Below are 22,865 nucleotides of genomic sequence, written 5' to 3'. Positions count from 1 at the left end.
AACCTCGTAGTTCCATCTTTCTTCTTGACCAGGACCACCGGAGAGACCCATGGGCTCGTAGAAGTTTCTATCACCCCGTCTTTCTTCATTTCTTGAACAATCCTTTCAGCTTCCTCTCTCTTCGCCTGTGGTAATCGTCGAGCTGATTGACGAATTGGCCTAGCGGTACCAGTGTCAATTTTATGTTTGACAACTGTCGTTCTTCCTGTCTTTCCTCCTTTCGGTACGAATATGTCACGATATTGCCTAAGAAATTCCCTTAATTTCCTTTTCTCCACTTGATTCAGAGATTGGCCTGCAACTGCAACCATTTGGTCGAACTTGTCGTTGGAATTATCTGATGTTGTCGTCTGACGGATTATGGACGTCACGGGTACACAAGTTCCTACTTTTGTCTCCTTCTTGATGGTCACCGGGTAGTCATTGACATTAATCAATCTCACGGGAATTTCTTTAGCAGAAGTAACCAATTCCTTTCCAATTATGATCCCTCGGCCAACCTCCTCGTCGTGGTTCCATGGCTCCATCATAACAGGTGTTCCTTCTTCTACAATTCCCTGTAGCCGCGCTACGATGATCGTTTCACTCCTCGCAGGCACAACTGTATCTTCTCTAATAGCTGCTAGCATAGTGCTGTCATCATGTGGATGAAGAAATACCTCCTCGTTGCCAACTTTGATTACCCTGTTCTTAAAATCCAATTGAAATCCACGCAAATTCATTACGTCCATTCCTAATATAACATCTTCGATGTCTGCAACTATGACAGTATGGACGAACTTTTCTGCTCCAATCCCCAATTGTATCTGGATTTCTCCGTGTATGTTGGCATTTTCACCTGTGGCAGTCCGCAGTCGCAACCTCGTTGGTAAGAGTTTCTTACGACTGTTTATAACTGACGGTCGTATAATGGTCCTGGTCGCTCCGGTATCCACCAACAATGTATAGTTTTTACCATTTATTTCTCCATCTACATATACATTATCTTCACGACATTTCAAAGAAGCTATTAGTATTAGATGGTCTTTAGAGGAGTTCTGAGTCGAGGCTGCCCCCCTAGGGTCTGTGTGTTCTCTTCTTTCCTGCTGGTGAGTTTCTTGATTTGCGTTCTTCCTTAAACTCCGTGCGTACCCCTTTTCACCACAATTGCAGCAATTCATGGTCTTTGTTTTCTTGTAGGAAATGCCCTTTATCATATTGACAATCTGGTCCAGTTTGTCTTCATCCTCTTCCTCTTTCACAGTCCTAACTTTACTGTACCCGCCAGAGGCCTGGGTAGCTGATTCGTATTCGAGGGCGGCAGATAAGACATCAACCAGCGTCTTGTGACGAGCTAATCGCAGTGTTCTTTGCATTTCATGATCACGAAGGCCATCAATGAATGTTTGAACAGCCAACTTTTCCATCATGTCTTCGGGAGCTGTTGGATATGCATATCGTACCAACCTGGCAATATCGACCTCGTATTCTTGAAGAGCTTCATCTTTCTTTTGTCTTCGATTTTTAAACTGCGACTGATAGACATGCTCTAAATGTTCGTGTCCGTATCGCATATTCAGTCTCTTTTTAAGCTGCTCGAAGTCATCTGTCTCCTCTACGGCTATGGTCTGGAGGACATCCAAAGCGTCGCCTCGAAGAGCAATAGTGAGGTTTACAGCTTTTTCTTTTTCGGACCATCCGTTCGCTCTGGCCGCCGATTCGAACTGTTTCATGTAGTTGTTCCATGATGACTTTCCGTCGAAATTTGGCACCTTAACACGAGCATGACCTACACTCCCTTCAACTATCGACCGTGGCTCCAACTTGTATTTGGTTTCATCATCTTTAATATCTGTTAAGATGGGTTCCACCACTTTGTCCACTTTTTCCGTTTCCTCCAGTTTCTTTTCTATTTCCTTGATCTTTTCTTCAAAGGTAGATTTTATGGACGATATCTTGTCGTCAAAATCCGAAGTGACTTTAGAGATCTCGTTAGTCATTTTGCTGTCAAGGGATGAAATATCACCCGAAACTTTCAGAATATCACTAGAAACTCTATGTTCTAACGATGTAATGTCTGTCGAGACTTTGTTCTCTAGTGATGTAATGTCTGTCGATACTTTGTTCTCTAACGATGTAATGTCTGTCGAAACTTTCAAAACATCCGAGGAAACTTGGGAGATTTCACTAGAAACTTTGCTCTCTAACGATGTAATTGACGAAATCAAAGCAGCATGCTTGTCTTCAAACAAATAGGTTTCTGGATCTTGGCCCTCTTCTTGAAAAGCGTTCTTTAGACGTTCGACTAGATCAGCCTTTTTCCCAGTAGTGTCCATGTCTCTCTCTCTTCTAACTGGTTGCGGAGCTCCTTAACGATCAATTCAGTGATTTTCTTATGTTGTGAAGACATTGTCACACACTTTATTTATTACGATTTATATTTTATTTATTTTTAAAAGTTCCACACTCTATTTAAACCGAAAATTTACGTTAAATTTATGTATTTCAAGTATCCTCACTTCTGCACCATTTTGTTACGTTTTTTAGGAAATATTACGCGAATTGACTTTTAATTATTATTAAATAAATAAAAGACTTACTTGAAATTGTTTATTTATAACATTTACAATTAACACTTATTTAACAACAATATCTAATTTATTTTACACTTTCTAACATTTAATTTATTTACAAATACGACTTATCTACTTTAAAAATACATACATTTCAGCAACCCGATCAAACAATAAAACAATATATCGCGTCGAATATATTAACTGACTGCCTGCTGCTTAAAAATCATCCGCTTATATAGATACGGCTCTGCTTCGAGAACAGTCAGGAAGGCCTGAGGCGGGTCCACGCCTATCATCGGGGAAACTTCTGGATTAGCGGAGACAATACTCGTCGATGACGTGTCGCTGTTGTTTGTTGACTACTAGGGGCAGGGCCGGCCTCAGTTAGAAATTCGTCACATTAACTTAGTTAACGATTTCAACAATTTTGACCAGTTTAGAATGCATATTTTTGAAAAAAAAGATATAATTTAAAAAAATCAGGATTTTTAAATTTATCGTACTTTTCATTTTTTTTTTGATAATAACTCCAAAAATACTCAATATACGTAAAAAATTATATCTAACTAAATTTTAGTTTTTTCTGTTCCAAATACTTTACCGATTTTGCTATTTCCGTAGAGTAAAAAATAACAGAGATAGAAATGTTTAAAATTTCAATTTTGCTGCGAAAAACCATGTAACCAGGGCCATTTAACCTTTTATTTTTAAAAAACTAAGAGGTTTAAAAGACTAATTTCGACGTTTTTTAATAGCTCTTGGAATCAACTTTTAATTAGTTTTTAGGTAACTCCGTTAATATAAATTAACGGAGTTAGTTACAAAAAAAAATAACATTTTTTGGAAAAATTTTTAAAAGATACATTTTGAAACATTCTTGGTGCATAAATTTTAATGCTATTAACTTGTCCGAGTGCTTATTTGATAGATATTTTTAAGTACTTTCATAAATGTTTAATAAGTTTATGTTATAAAATGCATAATTTTCCCGTAATTTAAGCTTGAATACTTAGATTTGAGTACTCGTCGAAAAAAATATACATTTAATTACCTATAACTTACTTTTAGTTAATATTAAAAGGTTTTTTTGGTAAGACGTTTATTTAATTTTTTATTAGCTTCAATTTTGGTAATAACTTTTTTGTAGAAACTTATAGTTTTTGAGTTATCTATGAAAAATCGGTTAAAAACATGCATTTTTCTTACGAAAAATTAAAATTTTTGATCTTTAATAACTCAAAAAGTTTTGATTTATTTTAATAACTTTATATAACAAATTTTGCTTAGAATTTGTCCCCCGATCTAATTGTGGGGTTATTTTTAATAAAATAATTTTCACCCCGAGAAGGGTTGGGATCCACCCCCAGGGTAAAAGCGCAAGTTGGCACCATGTCACCTATGTTCCTTGAGATATCCTCTAACCACTCACCAATTTTCATGCAAATCGATGGAGGTTCAACGAAATCGGAGGTAATAGCTCATATCCACCTTCAGTGGCTGCACTAATAGACCATATTATGTCCCATGTGTTTCCAATTTAGGAATACTGATACAATAGATACAACCAAACCGGCAAACCATCGGGTATTGCGACGCCTCGGAAAAAATTTAGGAGTATCTGATGAATAGATAGGTACCTACCTACTTTATTTTTTGGTAAAAGTAATGGGTAATTTTTGTCTTTTTTTTTTATTTATTTTACGAGAAAACCCCATTAACAAATTACAGTTAACAAAATAAATAACAATATGTAAACAGATTGAAAATAAACTTAATTCTAAATTAAAAATTTAAAATAAATTATTTCCATTATACATTATCATATACACCCTTAAATAGAGACTAGGTTACATCACGTCATATTGCAATTTAAAAATTTATGCTCCTTAACTGACTTTTAAAATAATATAAACTAATACCAAAGACCTCTAGATGATACTGATTTATAATTCTTGCATATCTATCTAAAGGAGAGTAGTAACCATAGTTTGTTCGGTGAAATGGTACAAAAAATGAGATAGAACGATTTCTCCTATTTCTTGAGGGAATCCCAATGTGTAATTGATTCAATAGATCTGTACAATATATTGTACAATTTACTAATTTGTACAGAAATATTAATCCAGCACAAAGCCTGCGATCTACCAGGGATTGTAACTTAAGTTGCTTTTCAATTTCACTATACTCATGATCTACTATAATCAACTTAAGTTTATAAGAGCACACCCGCAAGAATTTATGCTGAATGCTTTCAATTGTTGCAATGTGCACTGCATGATATGGAGACCATATCACCGAAGCATACTCTAATCTAGACCTAACTAATGAACAATAAAGAATTTTGAATGTATTTACAGAAAAAGTTTTACAACTCCTAACTATAAAACCTAGCATTTTTGATGATTTCACTGTAATTGTATTAGCGTGTTCCACAAAAGTTAAGTTTTCATCAAATATAACCCCTAAATCCTTAATTTTAGAAACATAATTCAGTGTTATCCCTTGTAATGAATATGAAGTATTCAATTTTCTAATTCCTTTAAAGAAGCTTATGTGACAACATTTAGAAATGTTTAACCTTAGCTTATTTATCCTACACAATTGATCTAATCTATCAACATCTTCCTGCAGAAGTTTTTGATCCTCCAAACTGCCAATTACTCTAAAAAATTTCAAATCATCTGCAAAACCCAGGGCTTCACAGTTCTTAAAACATTCAAAAATACTATTTACAAATAAAACAAAGAAAATCGGAGAACAGTGTCCTCCTTACGGAACTCCTGAGGTAACATTTATAGAATCTGATTGATACGAACCTATTTTAACTCTTTGCTGACGGTCAGACAAAAAGCTTGTACAATAAATATATTATACACGGCTCACTAAAATAATTAGTTACGCCCCTGTACTACTGATTACTTAAAATTCAAGTAGTATTTATGTAACCTTTCTGGAAACTCCAGGTTATTGTTGAGACTCGCATTTGAACCCCTCGCCGGGGCAGATCGTCAAAAGCTTCCTAACGAGAATCATCTCTAATCTATCGACGCTCCCGCTATTCGTAAAAAGGCCGCATTTTACCGGCTTTTTTTGCTATCGTTTTATACCGCTCAGATAATTCAATCTGCTCAGTATTATCGACGATGATTTATTTAGCGTATTAGTGAGTGCCTTACAAATGAACCAAATGGATTATGGAATTCAATCAGAGCTCTGATGTGACACGTCATCAAGGAATAAAACTGTAAGTACTCTACATGTATGTGAACATAACTTATTAGTCGTGATACTGTATGCATTTTGAACCATATACCTCTCGTAGCAAATATTCTTTGTGCCATTTATGCAGATAATACTTTAAATTACATATGAAAAATCGTTATCTACTCTTAACCAGCTTACCTATGGGAATATACTCTATAACCGTACAATAAGTATAGGTTACTATTGTTAAGGATACTTTACGTATTGCCTAAACATTTCTGTTCCATCGAGCCGTATCATATTAATTATTTATTAATTAAATCCTCAAGGTCCTTCGTATTTGCATATTTTGATAATCTCTATTCTGAGAATAACGGTTTTTCATTTATAGTGTCTTTCTGTTGCATTTGGAAATTTCCAAGCCACGCCGCCCCGGCACAAAAATAAAATATTCCTCTCTTTCTGCACTCAAATTCTCAGTATTTAACCCAGCACGTCTCTACAATAGCTGGTAGGTTGTTAAGCCCGGTCTACACGTGCAATTTCAGAAACTACTTGCTTTGTTCAAATAAAGGAGTCGTTTTGTTTGTATGAAAAAATATTTGCATATATTACATTATTTTATTTTCGTAAATATATTTTTCTGTTTATAGTATACAAAAAGTGTACTCATTTCTTGGCTGATAGTACGGGTGTTATAATTTTAACATTGTTTGTTCAACCTTTTGATTTAAATTAAATTTATAATTTTGAATCCGATTAAGCCTGGTTCACAGGTTACAAAAATTATTAAAAATAATTTTGTTTTCTTGCATAAATTGTAAGTTTTTGCTACATTTAGCTTCGCTTAAGCTCATTTTACACTTCTAGAAAACTATAGAAAATAAATAATTGTTTTTTCCTTCAATTTAATTAATTTAAATACTTGTTAAGGGTGTCTCACACTTGCTGAAAAATACCCATTTTGGAAAATTGCATATATTTTGAAATTTTATAGTTTTGCATTTCATATACTAATCTGCGCTCATACAGGGTGATACTATTAAGCCAATCTCACACTATTAAACGTGTAATATATAATATATTGTACATATTCTCTCATTTTCGCATCGATTTATAGGTTTAGACATTTGCAAATAATCTATCTAATCTCACATTCTCGCAACATGGCTGACCGATCAAAATATAACCGACAGAGGCTCACCGCAAAACTTGATATAACCAAGTTGGCTGATTCGGTTCCCACAACTCTTAATTCTCTAAACAAATATAAAATTCGTGAAATAATTTCACAACTCAAACATTCTTACGGACTTTTCCGCGATGCTCAAAATGTGCTGGAGACGATCCCCGAGGAACCTACCCCCTCTACTGATTCCTCTGTGGTTTTTGATAAATATTTGGATACAATTTCTCTATTGGAAGAAAGATTAGAGGTCATTGAAAGTTCTAATGTGACTGCTACCCCCTCCCTCCAATTTGACCCTAATTCTTCTCTAACCTCACAGTCTATGGCTAGGCAACGAACAGTAAACCTCCCTCGTATTCAGTTAAAATCATTTAGTGGCTTAGTTACTGAATACAATTCATTCATTGAGACCTTTGATACAATAATAGGATCTGATACTACATTAAGTGATCTGGAAAAACTCATTTACCTCAAAAGTTTTCTAACTTCCGAGCCTTTGACGCTTCTCGAGCATATCCCACTCACAGGTGACAATTACAAAATAGCCCGGGATAACCTGACACAAAGGTACGCCAACTCTAAATCGCTTATCAAAACTCTCATCTCTCAAATTCTTGATGCGCCTCCTATTTCTGGAAACGCAAATCACTCACAATTAAGAAATTTTCATACGGTCATGTCAAATAATTTCAAGGCCCTATTGAACTTGAATAGGCCCCCTTCAGATCTCTTGCATTTACTTCTCATACATATCGCTACTCAGAAACTCGACGCACCTACCATTAGGGCTCTTGAGTTCCAATCCGGTGGTAGCCAAGCTACCCCTGATTTTGTCCATTTTCTAGGGGAAATCGAGACACGCGTTGTTCATCTTGAGAATATTCAATCTCAATCAAAACCAAAATCGACTACTACTTCCAGACACTCTTTACACCTAGCCTCAGACACTTCTACCAGTAACCTTTCGCCTCGCTTAGGTCCTAAGAAATGTTCCTATTGCAACGACTCTCACTCGATCTACTCTTGTCCTCAGTTCAAGCAGTTGAATTCTAAAGAACGTTTTAGTTTTGTCAAACAAAATAAATTTTGTATTAATTGTCTTGGGTCTCACATGCTCGATCAGTGTAAATCCAAATTCTCTTGCATAGTTTGTAAATCTCGTCATCACACGTTGCTCCATTTCGACAAAACGGGTCATAGTAACCCTTCCGCGGCTGTTGGCCAACACAACTCAAATAATCATAATAAAACCGCTATCTCAAATAACTCCCATACACAGGGTAATTCACAACAGGGGCCCTCACATGTTAGAGCTCCTGAAACGGAAGTTAATCTTCAAAATTCGACTCCACATTCAATGGCTCTATCTGCAGCCTCGCTTGATAATCATTTGGTGTTATTAAGCACACTCCAGGTCTATCTTGTCGCTCCTAGCGGCAAGAGGGTCTTCGCAAAGGCACTTTTAGACTCGGCCTCACAGGTTTCATTTATTAGTGCTGACCTCGTAAAGGAACTGTCACTCACCACTAGAGATGGAAAATTACGGATCAATGGAATTAACTCCACCTCATCCTCGTCTCAATCTATTGTAGATACAACAATTTTCGCTGTCGCTAACGACGTTCCTTTTGACATCTCGTGCTCTGTACTCCCAAAGATAACAAATCCGCTTCCTCAAATTTCTATTTCGGCGAGCAAACTAAACATACCCTCAGAGATACCATTAGGTGATCCGATGTTCCATGTAACATCCCCAATTGGTATCCTGCTCGGTGCAGACCTGTATAACGATATCATTCAACCTGAAATAATTCGTTTGGGAAAAGGTCTTCCCGTTCTTCAACGCACTCTACTCGGGTACACGATATCAGGGTCAGTTCCAGACTTTGCTCTTAAGTCGAAAAATACTAAAAAGGCTTTGGAATTTTATTCAAACTCTCTCGTTACTTGTTGTTCTCATAACACTCCTTCCGCCGTAAATGAGCCGGTAGTGTCCAACGAGGAACTATCCGATCATTTACAAAAATTCTGGGAGCTGGAAGAAGCCGCTCCTCAGAACACCGATCTCATTAATGATCACCCCGCTGAAATTAATTTTGTAAAACATGTTAATGTTCTCCCCAATGGACGATATGAGTCCACACTCAATCTCAAACTCCCTATCGAAGATATAGACATGGGAAATTCGTTTCTCTCGGCAAAAAGACGTTTTCTCAGTCTCGAGAAACGTTTTCAACTCAACCCTGATTTATTGGAAAAATATCAGGACATTATATCGGAATATCTCAATAACGGACAAATAATTCAAGTGCCGTTAAAAATGCTAAATGACTCAGGTAAACCTAATTACTTTCTCCCTCACTTTCCCGTTTTCAAATCCAACTCTACTACTTCCACTCGTATAGTTTTCGATCCAAACAATAAATCGTCTACGGGAATCTCCCTCAGTGACGTCATAGACAAAGGTTATGTCGTCCAACATGAACTTTTTGACATTCTCGCTAAGTTTCGTCAGTTTAAATTCGCACTAGTAGGCGACATCAAGGCTATGTTCCTACAAATCGCCATTTGTCCCACTGAAACATTTCTGTTAAATTTTCTCTTTAGGGACAATATTCAGCAGCCTTTACGGTGCTATCAATTTCAAAGATTACCCTTCGGGCTCCCAAGTAGCCCATTTATCGCTCAAAGAGTTATCAAGCACATCGCTGACAACAACAAACATACCCACGAACTTGCTACTAGTGTTCTGCAAGAATCTATCTATATGGATGACCTGATCAGCGGTGCTGACAGTCTTCATGAATTAAGTTGTCTTTTCGAACAATTAACTTCTTTGCTAGAAACCCATGGTTTCCTCCTCCACAAGTGGAACTGCAGTTCTTCAGAATTTCTGTCTCAACACAATTTAAATCCCATCTCTGAAGTCAGTCTTAACTTCACGGGATCTGATAAAGTCTTAGGCATATTCTGGGATTCAGAACGCGACCACTTTTCGTTTAAAACTCCTATCTTCAAATTGGCTAATGTTGTTACTAAACGTACTATTCTCTCCTACATTGCTACTTTGTATGACCCGCTAGGATGGTTATCCCCTGTCCTTGTGAACGCTAAGCTCTTGATACAGGAAATATGGTCCCAGAAATTGGACTGGGATCAACCCATTGACTCACCCATCATTATGAAAAATTGGCAAAACCTCTTATCGACATTCAAAACTATAGAAGAGGTCAAGGTACCTCGATGCTTACTTTTACAAAAGAAAGTTGTTGATGTTCAATTAATTATTTTCACCGACGCATCGGAAAAAATATACAGCACTTGTGTGTATCTCAAAGCGACATACTCAGACTTTTCTGTATCGTCGCGGCTTATCGCTTCTAAAAACAAAATTTCTCCGCTAAAAAATAAACTCACCATCCCCAAATTGGAACTTTGTGGAATAGTGTTGGGAGTCACTCTGGCTCATAGACTTTTTCACATCTTCAAGAAAAATTTGAGTATATCTTCATCTCATCTCTTTGCTGACTCTACAATTGCCTTGTCTTGGATACTTTCTAAAAAACACATTTGGAACATTTTTGTACAAAACAGAATTCAAAAGGTCAATTCCTTGTTGGAAACTTTTCCTTGTGATTTCCATTTCGTCAGAAGTCACGAAAACATCGCTGACCCCGCTTCCAGAGGGATAAATGTCTTTGATAATCCCCAGACCACCGAAGACTGGTTATGCGGACCTAGCTTTATTAGAGACAATCCCATCGATTTTTCTCTTCATCAAATTCCTCATTTTCAGGATGATCTTCCTGAATTAAGGAAGTTAGTTGTCTCAAACATAGCAACAAATCACGAACTCAACGACACCTTTGAAAATCTATTCGCTAAATCTTCTTCTTTTCGTAAAATTCAAAGAATTGTCGCTTATCTTTTTAGATTCATCAGTAATATTAAAAAGAAAATAAATAACTCTCCACGAGATACGGATATATTGACGCCACCCGAAATGGAGATCGCTGATCACGCGATCATCAGGTATATCCAAAGTATCTACTTTAAAAAAGAGATTCTTGAATTGAAAAATGCTAAACTCGTGACCAATAAAGCCATTCGTAAACTCAACCCCTTCCTACAACATAATGATGGGCTGATTCGTGTGGGAGGACGTCTCCGACACGCCCCCATATCGTATAATCAAAAACACCCCATTCTACTTCCTTCTAAATGTCGAGTTGTAGAACTAATCTTGACTCAAGCTCATCATAAGTTATTACATTCAGGCGCGCAAACAGTACTTTCGTATGTCAAAATGAAGTACTGGCCAATTGACGGATTAAGACAGATTAAACGCTTAATTCGTAAGTGTGTAAACTGTTTCCGATTCATGACACCCAATTCTGTTCAACAGATGGCAGATATGCATCCCGATCGTGTACTCCCCACTAGACCCTTCCAAGTCGTCTCAGTGGACTATGGGGGGTTCTTCTTAATTAAGTCCTCACATTTGAGGAAGGCACCGCTTTACAAAGCATACGTAGCCTATTTCATTTGCATGAGCACTAAATGTGTTCATATCGAACTCGTCACAGGATTAAGCGCAGAAGCCTATATTCTTACTCTGAAAAGGTTTATTGCCAGAAGATCCACGCCCAGTATTATTTGGAGCGACAATGCCACAAATTTCCATGGGGCAAAAAATGAAATGCGCGAATTCTATGATTTTTTCTTAAATCAAAATAATTCGGAACAGATTAAGGAATTCTGTACTCAAAACTCCATAACTTTCAAGATGGGTGTTCCCCGCAACCCCCATCAATTCGGCCTCCATGAGGTAGGAATAAAGAGTGTGAAGTATCACCTCTATCGAATTATAGGAAATTCCCACTTCACCTTTGAAGTGTTTAACACAGTATTATGCCAAATCGAGGCTATTCTAAATTCGAGACCCATCACTAGGATGTCGTCTGACGCCAATGACTTCGCTTTCCTATCTCCAGCTCACTTCTTAGTTCAAAGAAGTTTAACCGCGCCCCCTGAACCAAGTGTTTCAGAGATACCTGAAAATAGGTTGAATCTTTTTCAGCGTATTAGTAAAATTCAACAGCAATTTTGGAAATTGTGGAAAAAAGACTATCTTTGCCTCCTGCAGCAAAGAAATAAATGGACCGACCCTACTGACCCTGTCAAGATCGGGGATTTGGTTCTGTTGAAGGAGGATGGTACTCCTCCACTCTTATGGCCAACTGCCAGGGTAATAGATGTATTGCCTGGTAAGGATGGTCTAGTTCGTACTGTCAAGATTCACACTACTCACGGTGATTTTCTTCGTGGTATTACGAAAATCGCTGTGATTCCCCTGGAAGATTAAAATCTATCCCTAGGGGGAAAACTTATCGTTTTCCTCCATTTTATCGTTGTTACCCCTTGTGTATATAAACTCTAATTTCTTCAAACATTTCTTATCGTTGTGCACATCTTTGCCAATCCCCTCTCTTCGAGGTGATATAGGCCATCTCTCTCGCCTGTCGCCCCCGGCAATATGTACAATAAATATATTATACACGGCTCACTAAAATAATTAGTTACGCCCCTGTACTACTGATTACTTAAAATTCAAGTAGTATTTATGTAACCTTTCTGGAAACTCCAGGTTATTGTTGAGACTCGCATTTGAACCCCTCGCCGGGGCAGATCGTCAAAAGCTTCCTAACGAGAATCATCTCTAATCTATCGACGCTCCCGCTATTCGTAAAAAGGCCGCATTTTACCGGCTTTTTTTGCTATCGTTTTATACCGCTCAGATAATTCAATCTGCTCAGTATTATCGACGATGATTTATTTAGCGTATTAGTGAGTGCCTTACAAATGAACCAAATGGATTATGGAATTCAATCAGAGCTCTGATGTGACACGTCATCAAGGAATAAAACTGTAAGTACTCTACATGTATGTGAACATAACTTATTAGTCGTGATACTGTATGCATTTTGAACCATATACCTCTCGTAGCAAATATTCTTTGTGCCATTTATGCAGATAATACTTTAAATTACATATGAAAAATCGTTATCTACTCTTAACCAGCTTACCTATGGGAATATACTCTATAACCGTACAATAAGTATAGGTTACTATTGTTAAGGATACTTTACGTATTGCCTAAACAAAGCTCTTAATCCATTTTAGAGTGTCTATGCTAAACCCAACATTATAAAGCCTATTAAGGAATTTGTGGTGATCTATTTGGTCAAAGGCTTTGGAAAAATCAGTATATATAGAATCCACTTGTTGAAAGTTTTCAAGTGCTTTTGTAATTTGCATCTGATACGATAATAAATTGGTGACCATAGATCTACCTGCACAAAAGCCATGTTGGTTATTGGATATTAATCCTCTACAGACACTCCTATAGTTAGTAACAAGATTTATTGCCCCACTTTTAAATATAGGCATTATAAAACTATGCTTCCATTTATCTGGAAATATTGAGCACTTCAAAGATTGATTATATAGTAAATATAATGGAACAACTAAAGTGTAAATACAGTGCTTAAGTAAACTGTTTGGTACCCCATCTGGACCTAGTGTGTTTTTATTGGGAAGCTCCAAGATTTTGTTAAAAATTTCTACTTTTGAAATATAAGTGAAGTTTAAACTTTCAGAAACATTTTCAGGTATCTCTATTGACAGTGAATCATCCTGGTTCCTGGAAGTATATACTGATTCAAAAAAGTTTTTAAACAATGCAACACTTTCTTGAGCATTTCTGGCTTCTTTGTCATTGTAAATTATGTTTTGAGGCAGAGAATGATTTGACTTTAAGTCTCGGATATATTTCCAAAAATATCTAGGATTTAATTTAAATTCTTGATCCACCTTAATTAAATAGTGTTGCCAACATACCTCCCTGACTCGTTTACACTCCCCTCGCAACCTAGAAAACTCATTATAACTAGCATAGGATTTCGTATGGACATAGGCTCTGTGTGCTGCTCTTTTAAGGTAACAAAGATTTCTAAGCTCAGATGAAAACCACTTAGGATACGTCCCAGTTTTATATTTCTTTAGAGGCACAAAAAAAGAAATTCCCAAACTCAAGACTTCATAAAAAACCTCCAAAGATGTATTTATATCCTGGTACAACAGACACCGCTCCCAATCTATACCTGCCAAATAATCATTAAGACCCAAGTAGTTGGCATTTTGAAAATCATAGTAATAGTCTTCATAAAATAAACCAGAGGGATCCTGTTTCTTATAAATATTTCTAATAATACATTCATAACTGACTATCTCTGAAAATTTGTTCCCTTGCCAAACTTAATTCTACATATTTATCATTTGTGAACAATAAATCTAAATAAATGTTCCTTTTATTTGGAATATCTATCTTTTGAAGTAATTGAAGGTAACCAAAAGACTGAGCCACTGGAAGTGCTGAAGAAGTATTAGGACAAACTACTGTAACACCAAAATCATCATTAGACCATTGAGCTTCTGGAAGATTGTAATCACCAAATACATATAATTTATGAGATGGGTAGTTTACCAATATAGTTTCCACGGCGTCACAATGAGTTCTATAGTAATTTATGGGCATGCTAGGTGGAATATATACTCCTGAAATTATAAATTTACTTCCCATATACTCACAAGATACAAATAAATGTTCCACTGTGTCTTGAACCCTGAGCCTCTGAGAACAAATTGATTTATTCACAAACACAAGAACACCACCACCACTGGCTTTCTGACTTGTGAGACTTGATCTATCCTGTCTATATAAACAAAAGTGTGTGCAGTTTAGTTCACTGTCCAAAATATCCATGTTTAAATTCGTTTCAACCAAAATTATAACATCATACATAGAACTATTCACAGCCAGCTTGAGATCATCTAACTTAGTAAGTAATCCGCTAACATTTTGGTAGTAAATAGCTAATGGGTAGTGTTTAGTTTTCCTGTACAGTTTGTTTCTTAACACAAACCGATGGTAACCCCTTTATGAACTTGATTATTAAGTTAACTTCCCCGTTTGTTGACCTCTGTGATAATTCTTGCCGTGCAGCTTTATAAGCATTTTGCTGCATTTGTGTGGAATCATATGATATCTTATATGGTCAGGACTCTGTTTTTAACTTGTGCTTTAAACGCATTGCTTTGTGAACGATATCAGAGTCTTTACAAATAATTTTAAGTGGTCTCATTTTTCTGTCTTTCTTCTGTCCAACTCTTACAATTTTCATTATGGAGTCACTTACATCATTAAAACCCAATTTGTTGAATACTTCTTTCACTTTTTCCATATCATGATTAATTCGATCCTGTAATACTACTGCTGAAGACTCTGGTACATCATATGCCATTAAATTTTTTGACCTGATTGCTCTCTCATTTGCCTCATACAAAATCTGCTCGCTGTTTAAGACTGGAGTTGATTTAAGCACTTCTATGTCCCTTTTTAAATTAGCAACCTCTTCCTGAAGCTCCTGCACTCTTTTTATTACCATAGGGGCTGATTTAAAAGCCTATCGGCAGTCAACACACAAATACATCAAGTTTCTTTTTTGGAGAACTACAGCTCTATTTTCTGAGGTAGTTAAACCTGAACAGGCTTAAGATGAGTGGAAGACAATTCTGCAACAGTCGCAGAATACCTGAGATTGATTACCATCAATCTCATTTTTGCACTTATTACAAACTGGCATTGTTAACCTCACTTTTTAATTTTATGATATATCTTCAAGAGTTTCACTTATATGCAAATTTATTCTGATAAATTGCAAACACTAGATATTACTCACACAATATATGTTTAATAACTATTTAATATTGCATGAATATATGAAAATGCTGCAGATAAAAATGCTAACAACAATCTGTCATCATAACCTCCACTAATCAAAGTCTTTAGTACTACTGTATAATATCAATATCTTTTGTTGTAGTTTTGTTCTGTCCTAGTCTGTTCTTTTTCCAAGATTTGTACATTTCATTCAATTTGATCAAAATATCACTTTTACAAATTACAAACTAGCAAAAAGTGTAAACATAAAATTTATGTATATTTAATATAAAGTGAAGTATGTACATACCTAATGTTTATATAATTAAAGTGCTTTTGAAAATGGCACGTAGCCGAAACGGCAAGCAATAATAATGTGTTTTATTTATAACAGATCGACAAACCCAGGATTTGAAAAAGTTTTTATTTATAAATTCGTGGTCAGGTAATAACAAATAATATACTAGTGAGCACGTAAAGGTTGGAATAAATTCATTTTATCGTTAATGGGCGTTTTTGGAAAAACATCCCCAAACAGGTTGATTTTCATTTTTAAATTATGATTTTTTGGCATATATATCATGCTACTGACGTGCTAATTTGAAAGGTTATTCAATTATCTATTCAGTAATAGGGCTTTTCATCGATTGTCATTTATTTCGAGCTTCTGTCATGTGTCACATAATATTAATATATCTACGTCGTACGTCTTTGGTTTGTATCATTGGATATATCAATAACATATGACGTAGATATATTAATATTTAGTGACACATGACAGAAGCTCGAAACAAATGACTGTGAATGAAAAGCCCTATTTAAACATCTTCTTCTTCTTCCTTTTTGTATGTAGGCTTTAAACCCTGTTTCTTTTTCAATATTAGCCTCCTAAATTGTTTATATTAAGTTATTAAGTTATCGCACCATCTTTTTCTTGGTCTGCCAATACTTCTTCGTCCATTTGGTGACTTATCTCGTGCTATTCGTACTATCCTATCATCTGCCATTCTACTAATGATTATAAATATTAATACAATTATTTATACAGGGTGTCCAAACAAATAAATTTATTGACACAAAAAGAAGAATGTATGAAATTTAATTTATCGTTATCAGCGTTACACTAATCGATGCTATTAAAGAGCTTTATAAGAACACAATAGCAAAAGTTAAAATAGGAAAAAAGGTGTCTAATGGTTTTCAGGTAACAAAAGGACTTAAGCAAGGTTGTTGTTTATCTCCCATACTGTTCAACATATATATCGATGAAGCACTCAGGCACTGGAAGAAGAAGTGTAAAGGGATGGGGCTATCTATTGGGGATGAAACGTTATATACGTTGCACTATGCAGATGACCAGGTAGTTATTGCCCAAGACAAAGAAGACCTGGAGTATATGGCTAGAAAACTAATGGAAGAGTACAAAAAATGGGGCCTCGAAGTAAATGTCCAAAAAACACAATATCTTTGCGTAGGAGGAGAAAATAATCCAGATGACCTCGACTTAGAAGATGAAACTATTAAGAAATGTGACCAATGTACATATTTGGGGGTAAAACTGACAAAGACAGGACGAAGTGATGAAGCCATAAAAGACAGAATAACCAAAGGAAAACAAGTTATAGGTGCGTTGAATTCAGTATTATGGCAAAAAAATATAAGACCGGAAACGAAAAAACGAATATATAATACCATATTAAAACCAGTAATCGTCTATGGCTCAGAAGTGTGGCAGTTATCACAAAAACTTAAAGGTAACCTATTGGCAGTTGAAATGGATTTTTGGAGGAGAGCAGCGGGAAAGTCTAGATTAGAACATGTGAAAAATGAGGACATCAGGAGACAAATGAAAGTACAAAGATCAATTATAGAAGACATCGAAAAACAACAACTAATATGGTACGGACATGTTAGACGTATGGGGGAAGAAAGACTACCCAAAAAGATATTAGAATGGGTACCACCAGAGAAAAGAAAACGAGGACGACCACCAACAACATGGATCCAAGGAATCTCAAAAGCAATGTCAGCAAGAAATCTATCTGAAGAAGACTGGCAGAATAGACAGGCTTGGCGAACGGGAACCCAAAGGCGTATTACGCTGTGAACGGGATTTATATATATATGAAATTTAATTCAAAATACATTTTACTGCTCTGAGAAAAGAGAAAAAAAATGTTTATTTGATAAATAAACATTGCTTTTCGCTTAAATTAAATGTTCAAACTGCTAAGAGGTAGGTGGGTGGAAGCTTTAACATTGAATTTAAGCGAAAAACAATATTTTCTCCTACATTCTCCTTTTTGTGTCATTTAATTCAATAGTTTTTTTGTATCCTTTATAAATAATTATTTTAATGTTTGAAGCAATAAATGTTTATTACACTGAATAGAGAATTGAACAACCTTTCAAATAAGCGAACACACAATCATATTCTTATTAAAAAAATATCATTGCTATATATGCCAAAAAAGCATAATCTAAAAATTAAAAATGACCCATTTCGGGATTTTTTCCTAAAGTGACCCATTCACAAAAAAAATATTTTATTTCAACTTTTACGCGCTCACTATATATTATATAAAAGACCAAATAAATAAATAGTACCTATCTATGTAAATTTCTATGAAGGCTTTAAAAATATGAGATAACTTGGCCGCGTCCGTAATATAGATGTGACCGTAGATACCAGTTCTACATAATATAATTAGTTTGGAGAATTTTAAACTGGTCGTTATTTAGATACTGGCCGTTATTTAAAAACTGGCCGTTGGTAGAAGTGGCCGATTTTAACAGGTGGCCGTTAACACAGGTTTTACTGTATTATAAATGGTTTAAAAAATCTACTGATGGCTACTGATTGACGACACCAAAACTGACCTGGCAACCCTGAGTGTGTATGTTGAGTAAATGTCCTGTTACTTAGTAAATTCGATGTCATTGTCTTTGCAAACTGAACGATAAGAAGTGTTCACTTCAAAAACCCATTCATTTTTACTACAAGTAATAAAAAAAAAACATTTATTTTCATAAAATTGAATATTTTTTTATACTCTAATGTAATTTGATCATTAATTTGATTTATTTTATAAAAAAAGTTTAATTTTTGCAGGTTTGTAGCAGTTTGGTCCTGTGGATGTGTATTTTCTGAAAGAGCTTTAAAAGAAATTGGTACAAAAAATTGCCACAAATGTACTAAACCATTTGAAGATGATGATATTGTTATAATAAATGGGAATGAGGAAGATTTAGAGCTAATGCGTCAAAGAATGGAAAAAAGACGTCAGAATACGAAGAAAAATAAAGAAAAGAAAATAAAACAAGAACCCGAAGAAGTTGCAGGAAATTCTTCTGAAACCATAACTACTGAAACAAAAAGCATTAAAAGAAGTGCAGGATCATCCAAAACAGAAGATCCAAAAAAGATGAAAACTGATGTATCACATTCAAAAATTGGAAATATGGTATCCGTAGGAAAAGTGACCAAAGCTGAAGAATTAAGAAAAATTAAGCCAGATTACAGTGTTGCTAAAGACAAACAGGTTTCTAATGTATATAAATCTTTGTTTACAAGTCACAAATCAGAAAAGGAACAAAATAGAGCTCACTGGGTTACCTATAATCCATTTTATAATTAAGTATAATATTAATTAGCAATATATATCTTTATCATTAATAAATTTGGTTGTAAGTAGTAAAATATTGCGTGTGTTATTCATTCATTCTCCTTACTTTTTTCCATATACAGGATGGGAACTCTAAAAAATGAATATATGAGATACATCTTGAACACTGCATAGTTTAGTCCTTTCCACTTATACTTTTGACAGGGTCATTATTGTCCTATTTAAATATCGAATACTATTTTATCAATAGCAACCTAAATATTCACCTCTTCTATATAAATAAAAATGAATGTTTGTCTGTATGTACCTTATAGAATCGTAAACTATGCATTTGATCACGTGATGATCTTAAGCAAAATTGTCCAAGAATTCGGGAAGGTTTTAGAGTTGGTATGACCAACCTAAGTGATCATTATTTACGCATGCACCACAAGAAAAATATTGTTTATCAGAAAAAAGTATACACAATATTTTTTGAGTATTTTTTTGGTTTTCTGGTAATTTTTAATTATGGATTTAACTTTTAACATTATTTAGCTCTAAGGCAGTACCTGTCAGCTAGTGATAAAAATAAATATTTATCTTTCTTTTAATCTCTGTTTTCACCCAAACAAGACATTTTGTTTGGGCAACATAAAGAAGCTGTGTCTGCACAGGGATAGTTAAATGGTCATTCTCTCAAGACCTGATGGGTAATGTTGGACATGATGCTCTCCTTTAGGAAAAAAGTGGACTCAGTTACTAAGACATGTTCCACTCTAAGTTTTCTACCACTCAGTTATATGGAATTTACTATTTTAGTTGGGAATAAGCCCCATTTTTTCTTTGAAATTAAGTTTATTTGGCGTTTCGATTTCCTCTTTGGAAATCGTTATCAAAATGTTTGATTGATATTTGATAACGATTTCCTAATTGGAAATCGAAACCTCAAATAAACCACCATCATCATCATTAATGACGTTACAACTCTCGTGAGTATTTGCCGCGTTTACTATTGCCTTCCATGTTTGTCGGTCCTCTGCCACTATTTCCCATTATCTCACTCCCACTTTCTCCAGATCTCTGACTGCATCTTTCCACCTTTTTCTAGGCCGTCCTAGAGGCCTTCTTCCATCTGGCCTTTCCCAAAACACATTGTTTATAAGGCGATTGGCGTTACCGCGTATCACATGCCCTGCCCATCTGAGTCTATTGGCCTTTATATATCTGACTAGATTTTCCTTTCCGAACAGAGACCCTAACTCGTTATTGTATCTGCGCCTGCATTCGTTTGTCACGCTGTCTCTGCAAGGGCCATATATCATTCGGAGAATTTTACGTTCCCGCACCAGCAATTTATTGACTTATCTTTTTGTTGGCGTCCATGTTTCGCTTCCATACGCGACTGCTGGTCGTATTATTGTCTCTTATATCTGGATTTTTGCACCTCGTGAGGGGACTTTTTTGACTTCATTAGATGTTGCATTGCAAAAAAGATCCGTTTGCCGCCATTATTCGCGTTTCAACTTCTCGATCTATTTTGTTGTCAACCACTTCGAAGTTACGATCGTTTATAGTAAATATTTTGCCTTATTTGCCGTCGTTCTTGTTTTGAGACGACCATGTATTTTGTTTTGTCTTTTTCAAAGCTCGAGAATATATCCTAAACCCCTAATGTTGATTGTGCTACTATAACTACGTCATCTGCAAATGCGAGTATGATTTTTGCTCCCCGAGCAGTTACGTCTGGTTTGATTTTTGGATACATTTTTCGCATGACATTCTAAGGCCAGGTTAAACAACAATGGGGTCAACGGACCTCCCTGTCTCAGTCCAGAATTTACGCAGAAAGCATTTGATATTTTCCCCGATATTCTAACTTGTGGAAATAGTTACTTACACACATTTGTGTTACCGCAGTTAGTTTCTTGGGTACGCCGAGCTCGATCATTGCCTTCCATAATGTTGCACGATTAATTGAATCATAATCCTGTTTGAAATCTATAAAGATCTGATGCACGTTCTGATTATACTCCCAATACTTTTCAAGCATTTGTCTTATTGTAAATATTTGATCAGTGGTCGATCTTCCACGCCTGAAACCACACTGGTAGTCACCAACTATTTCTTCCGCGTATGGTATTAATCTTTTTAATAAATAGTTTTCAAATAAACCAGAAAATTATTAATATAAATTATTTTTATTGTACAGAAGTTAATTTTATTTTGTTATTTATTTCGAATATATTTTTGTTTAAATTAAACTTGGTTTAGTTTGGTATCTAACAGAGCTGTCCGTTACATTATCTATATAGTCGATGTGGTGAGACGCACCCGTCTGAAAAAAATTTCTGATTCGGTTTCTTTGTGGATTCTTATTCAAAAATGTCCCCTTTAAACAAATTTGAAGGGTGCCGGGCGGAATTTTTGGGCACACAATTTTTAAACAATTTTTTTAAACAAATACAAAAGATCACGTTTTTTTGCCCTAGCAGATATATTTTTAGGTTTCTTGGGGCATTCTTAACAAGAAAGGTTTCTTGTAATTTTTCTTAAAAATTAATAGTTTTCGAGTTATAGGCGATTTAAAATCTGAAAAATACGAAAATACGCATTTTCGAGGCTTAAAAACTCGTATTTAGATTAGTATTTTTTAGGTTTCCAGATACTTAAATTGAAGTGTAAACATTCAGCTTCAAGATTCTGAAGAGTGATCGCATCTAACCTTAATTTATACCGTTGTTTTTTAATTGTTAAATATGCGTGTTTATCCGATTTTTTTGCCGGTGCGGCGCGCTCTATTTCAAAAATCTTCTATTTTCCACCGAAAAATATTTTTTCTAGATTCTTTGGGATATTCTAAATAAAATAAATTTTTTGACATTTTTCTGAAATGTTAATAGTTTTAAAGTAATAAGCGATTTAAACTCCGAAAAATGCCAAACAAACGCATTTTCGGATTTTAAATTGCTTATAACTTTAAAACTGTTAACTTTTGAGAAAAATGTCAAGAAACTTATTTTATTTAGAATATCCCAAAGAATCTAGAAAAAATATGTTTTGTAGGAAAATAAAAGATTTTTGAAATTGACCGCGCCGCACCGACAAAAAATTCGGATGAACATGCATATTTAACAATTAAAAAACAACGCGGTTTAAATTAAGGTTAGACGCAATCACTCTTCAGAATCTTGAAGCTGAATGTTTAAACTTTAATTTAAGTATCTGGCAACCTCAAAAATACTAATCTAAATACGAGTTTTTAAGCCTTGAAAATTCGTATTTTCGCATTTTTCAGATTTTAAATCGCCTCTAACTCGAAAACTATCAATTTTTGAGAAAATTTACAAGATACCTTTCTTGTTTAGAATGACCCACAAAACTTAAAAATATATGTTCCCGAGCAAAAAAGTGATCTTTTGTATTTGTTTAAAAAAATTGTTTAAACAATTTCTGCCCAAAAATTCCGCACGGCATCCTTCAGATTTGTTTAAAGGAAACATTTTTGAATAGGAATCCACAATGAAACC

The 22,865-nt window shown here is 35.2% G+C and overlaps 1 protein-coding gene across 1 annotated transcript in view; it reads left to right on the top strand.

Annotated features, from left to right (window-relative positions):
• LOC126887703 (replication termination factor 2) overlaps positions 1-19,430 on the top strand; it is a 33,783-nt gene extending 14,353 nt beyond the window's left edge. The window contains exon 4 of the mRNA XM_050655372.1: positions 18,843-19,430. Coding sequence (XP_050511329.1) covers positions 18,843-19,368 — 526 coding nt within the window. The 3' untranslated portion in view covers positions 19,369-19,430. The remainder of the gene's footprint in view (positions 1-18,842) is intronic.
• Positions 19,431-22,865: the final 3,435 nt, after the last annotated feature.

The sequence above is a fragment of the Diabrotica virgifera genome, chromosome 7 (genome assembly GCF_917563875.1).
Source record: "Diabrotica virgifera virgifera chromosome 7, PGI_DIABVI_V3a".
NCBI lineage: Eukaryota > Metazoa > Arthropoda > Insecta > Coleoptera > Chrysomelidae > Diabrotica > Diabrotica virgifera.
Note: the sequence above shows the minus strand (reverse complement) of the source record. Positions and strands in the feature narration are given on the sequence as shown.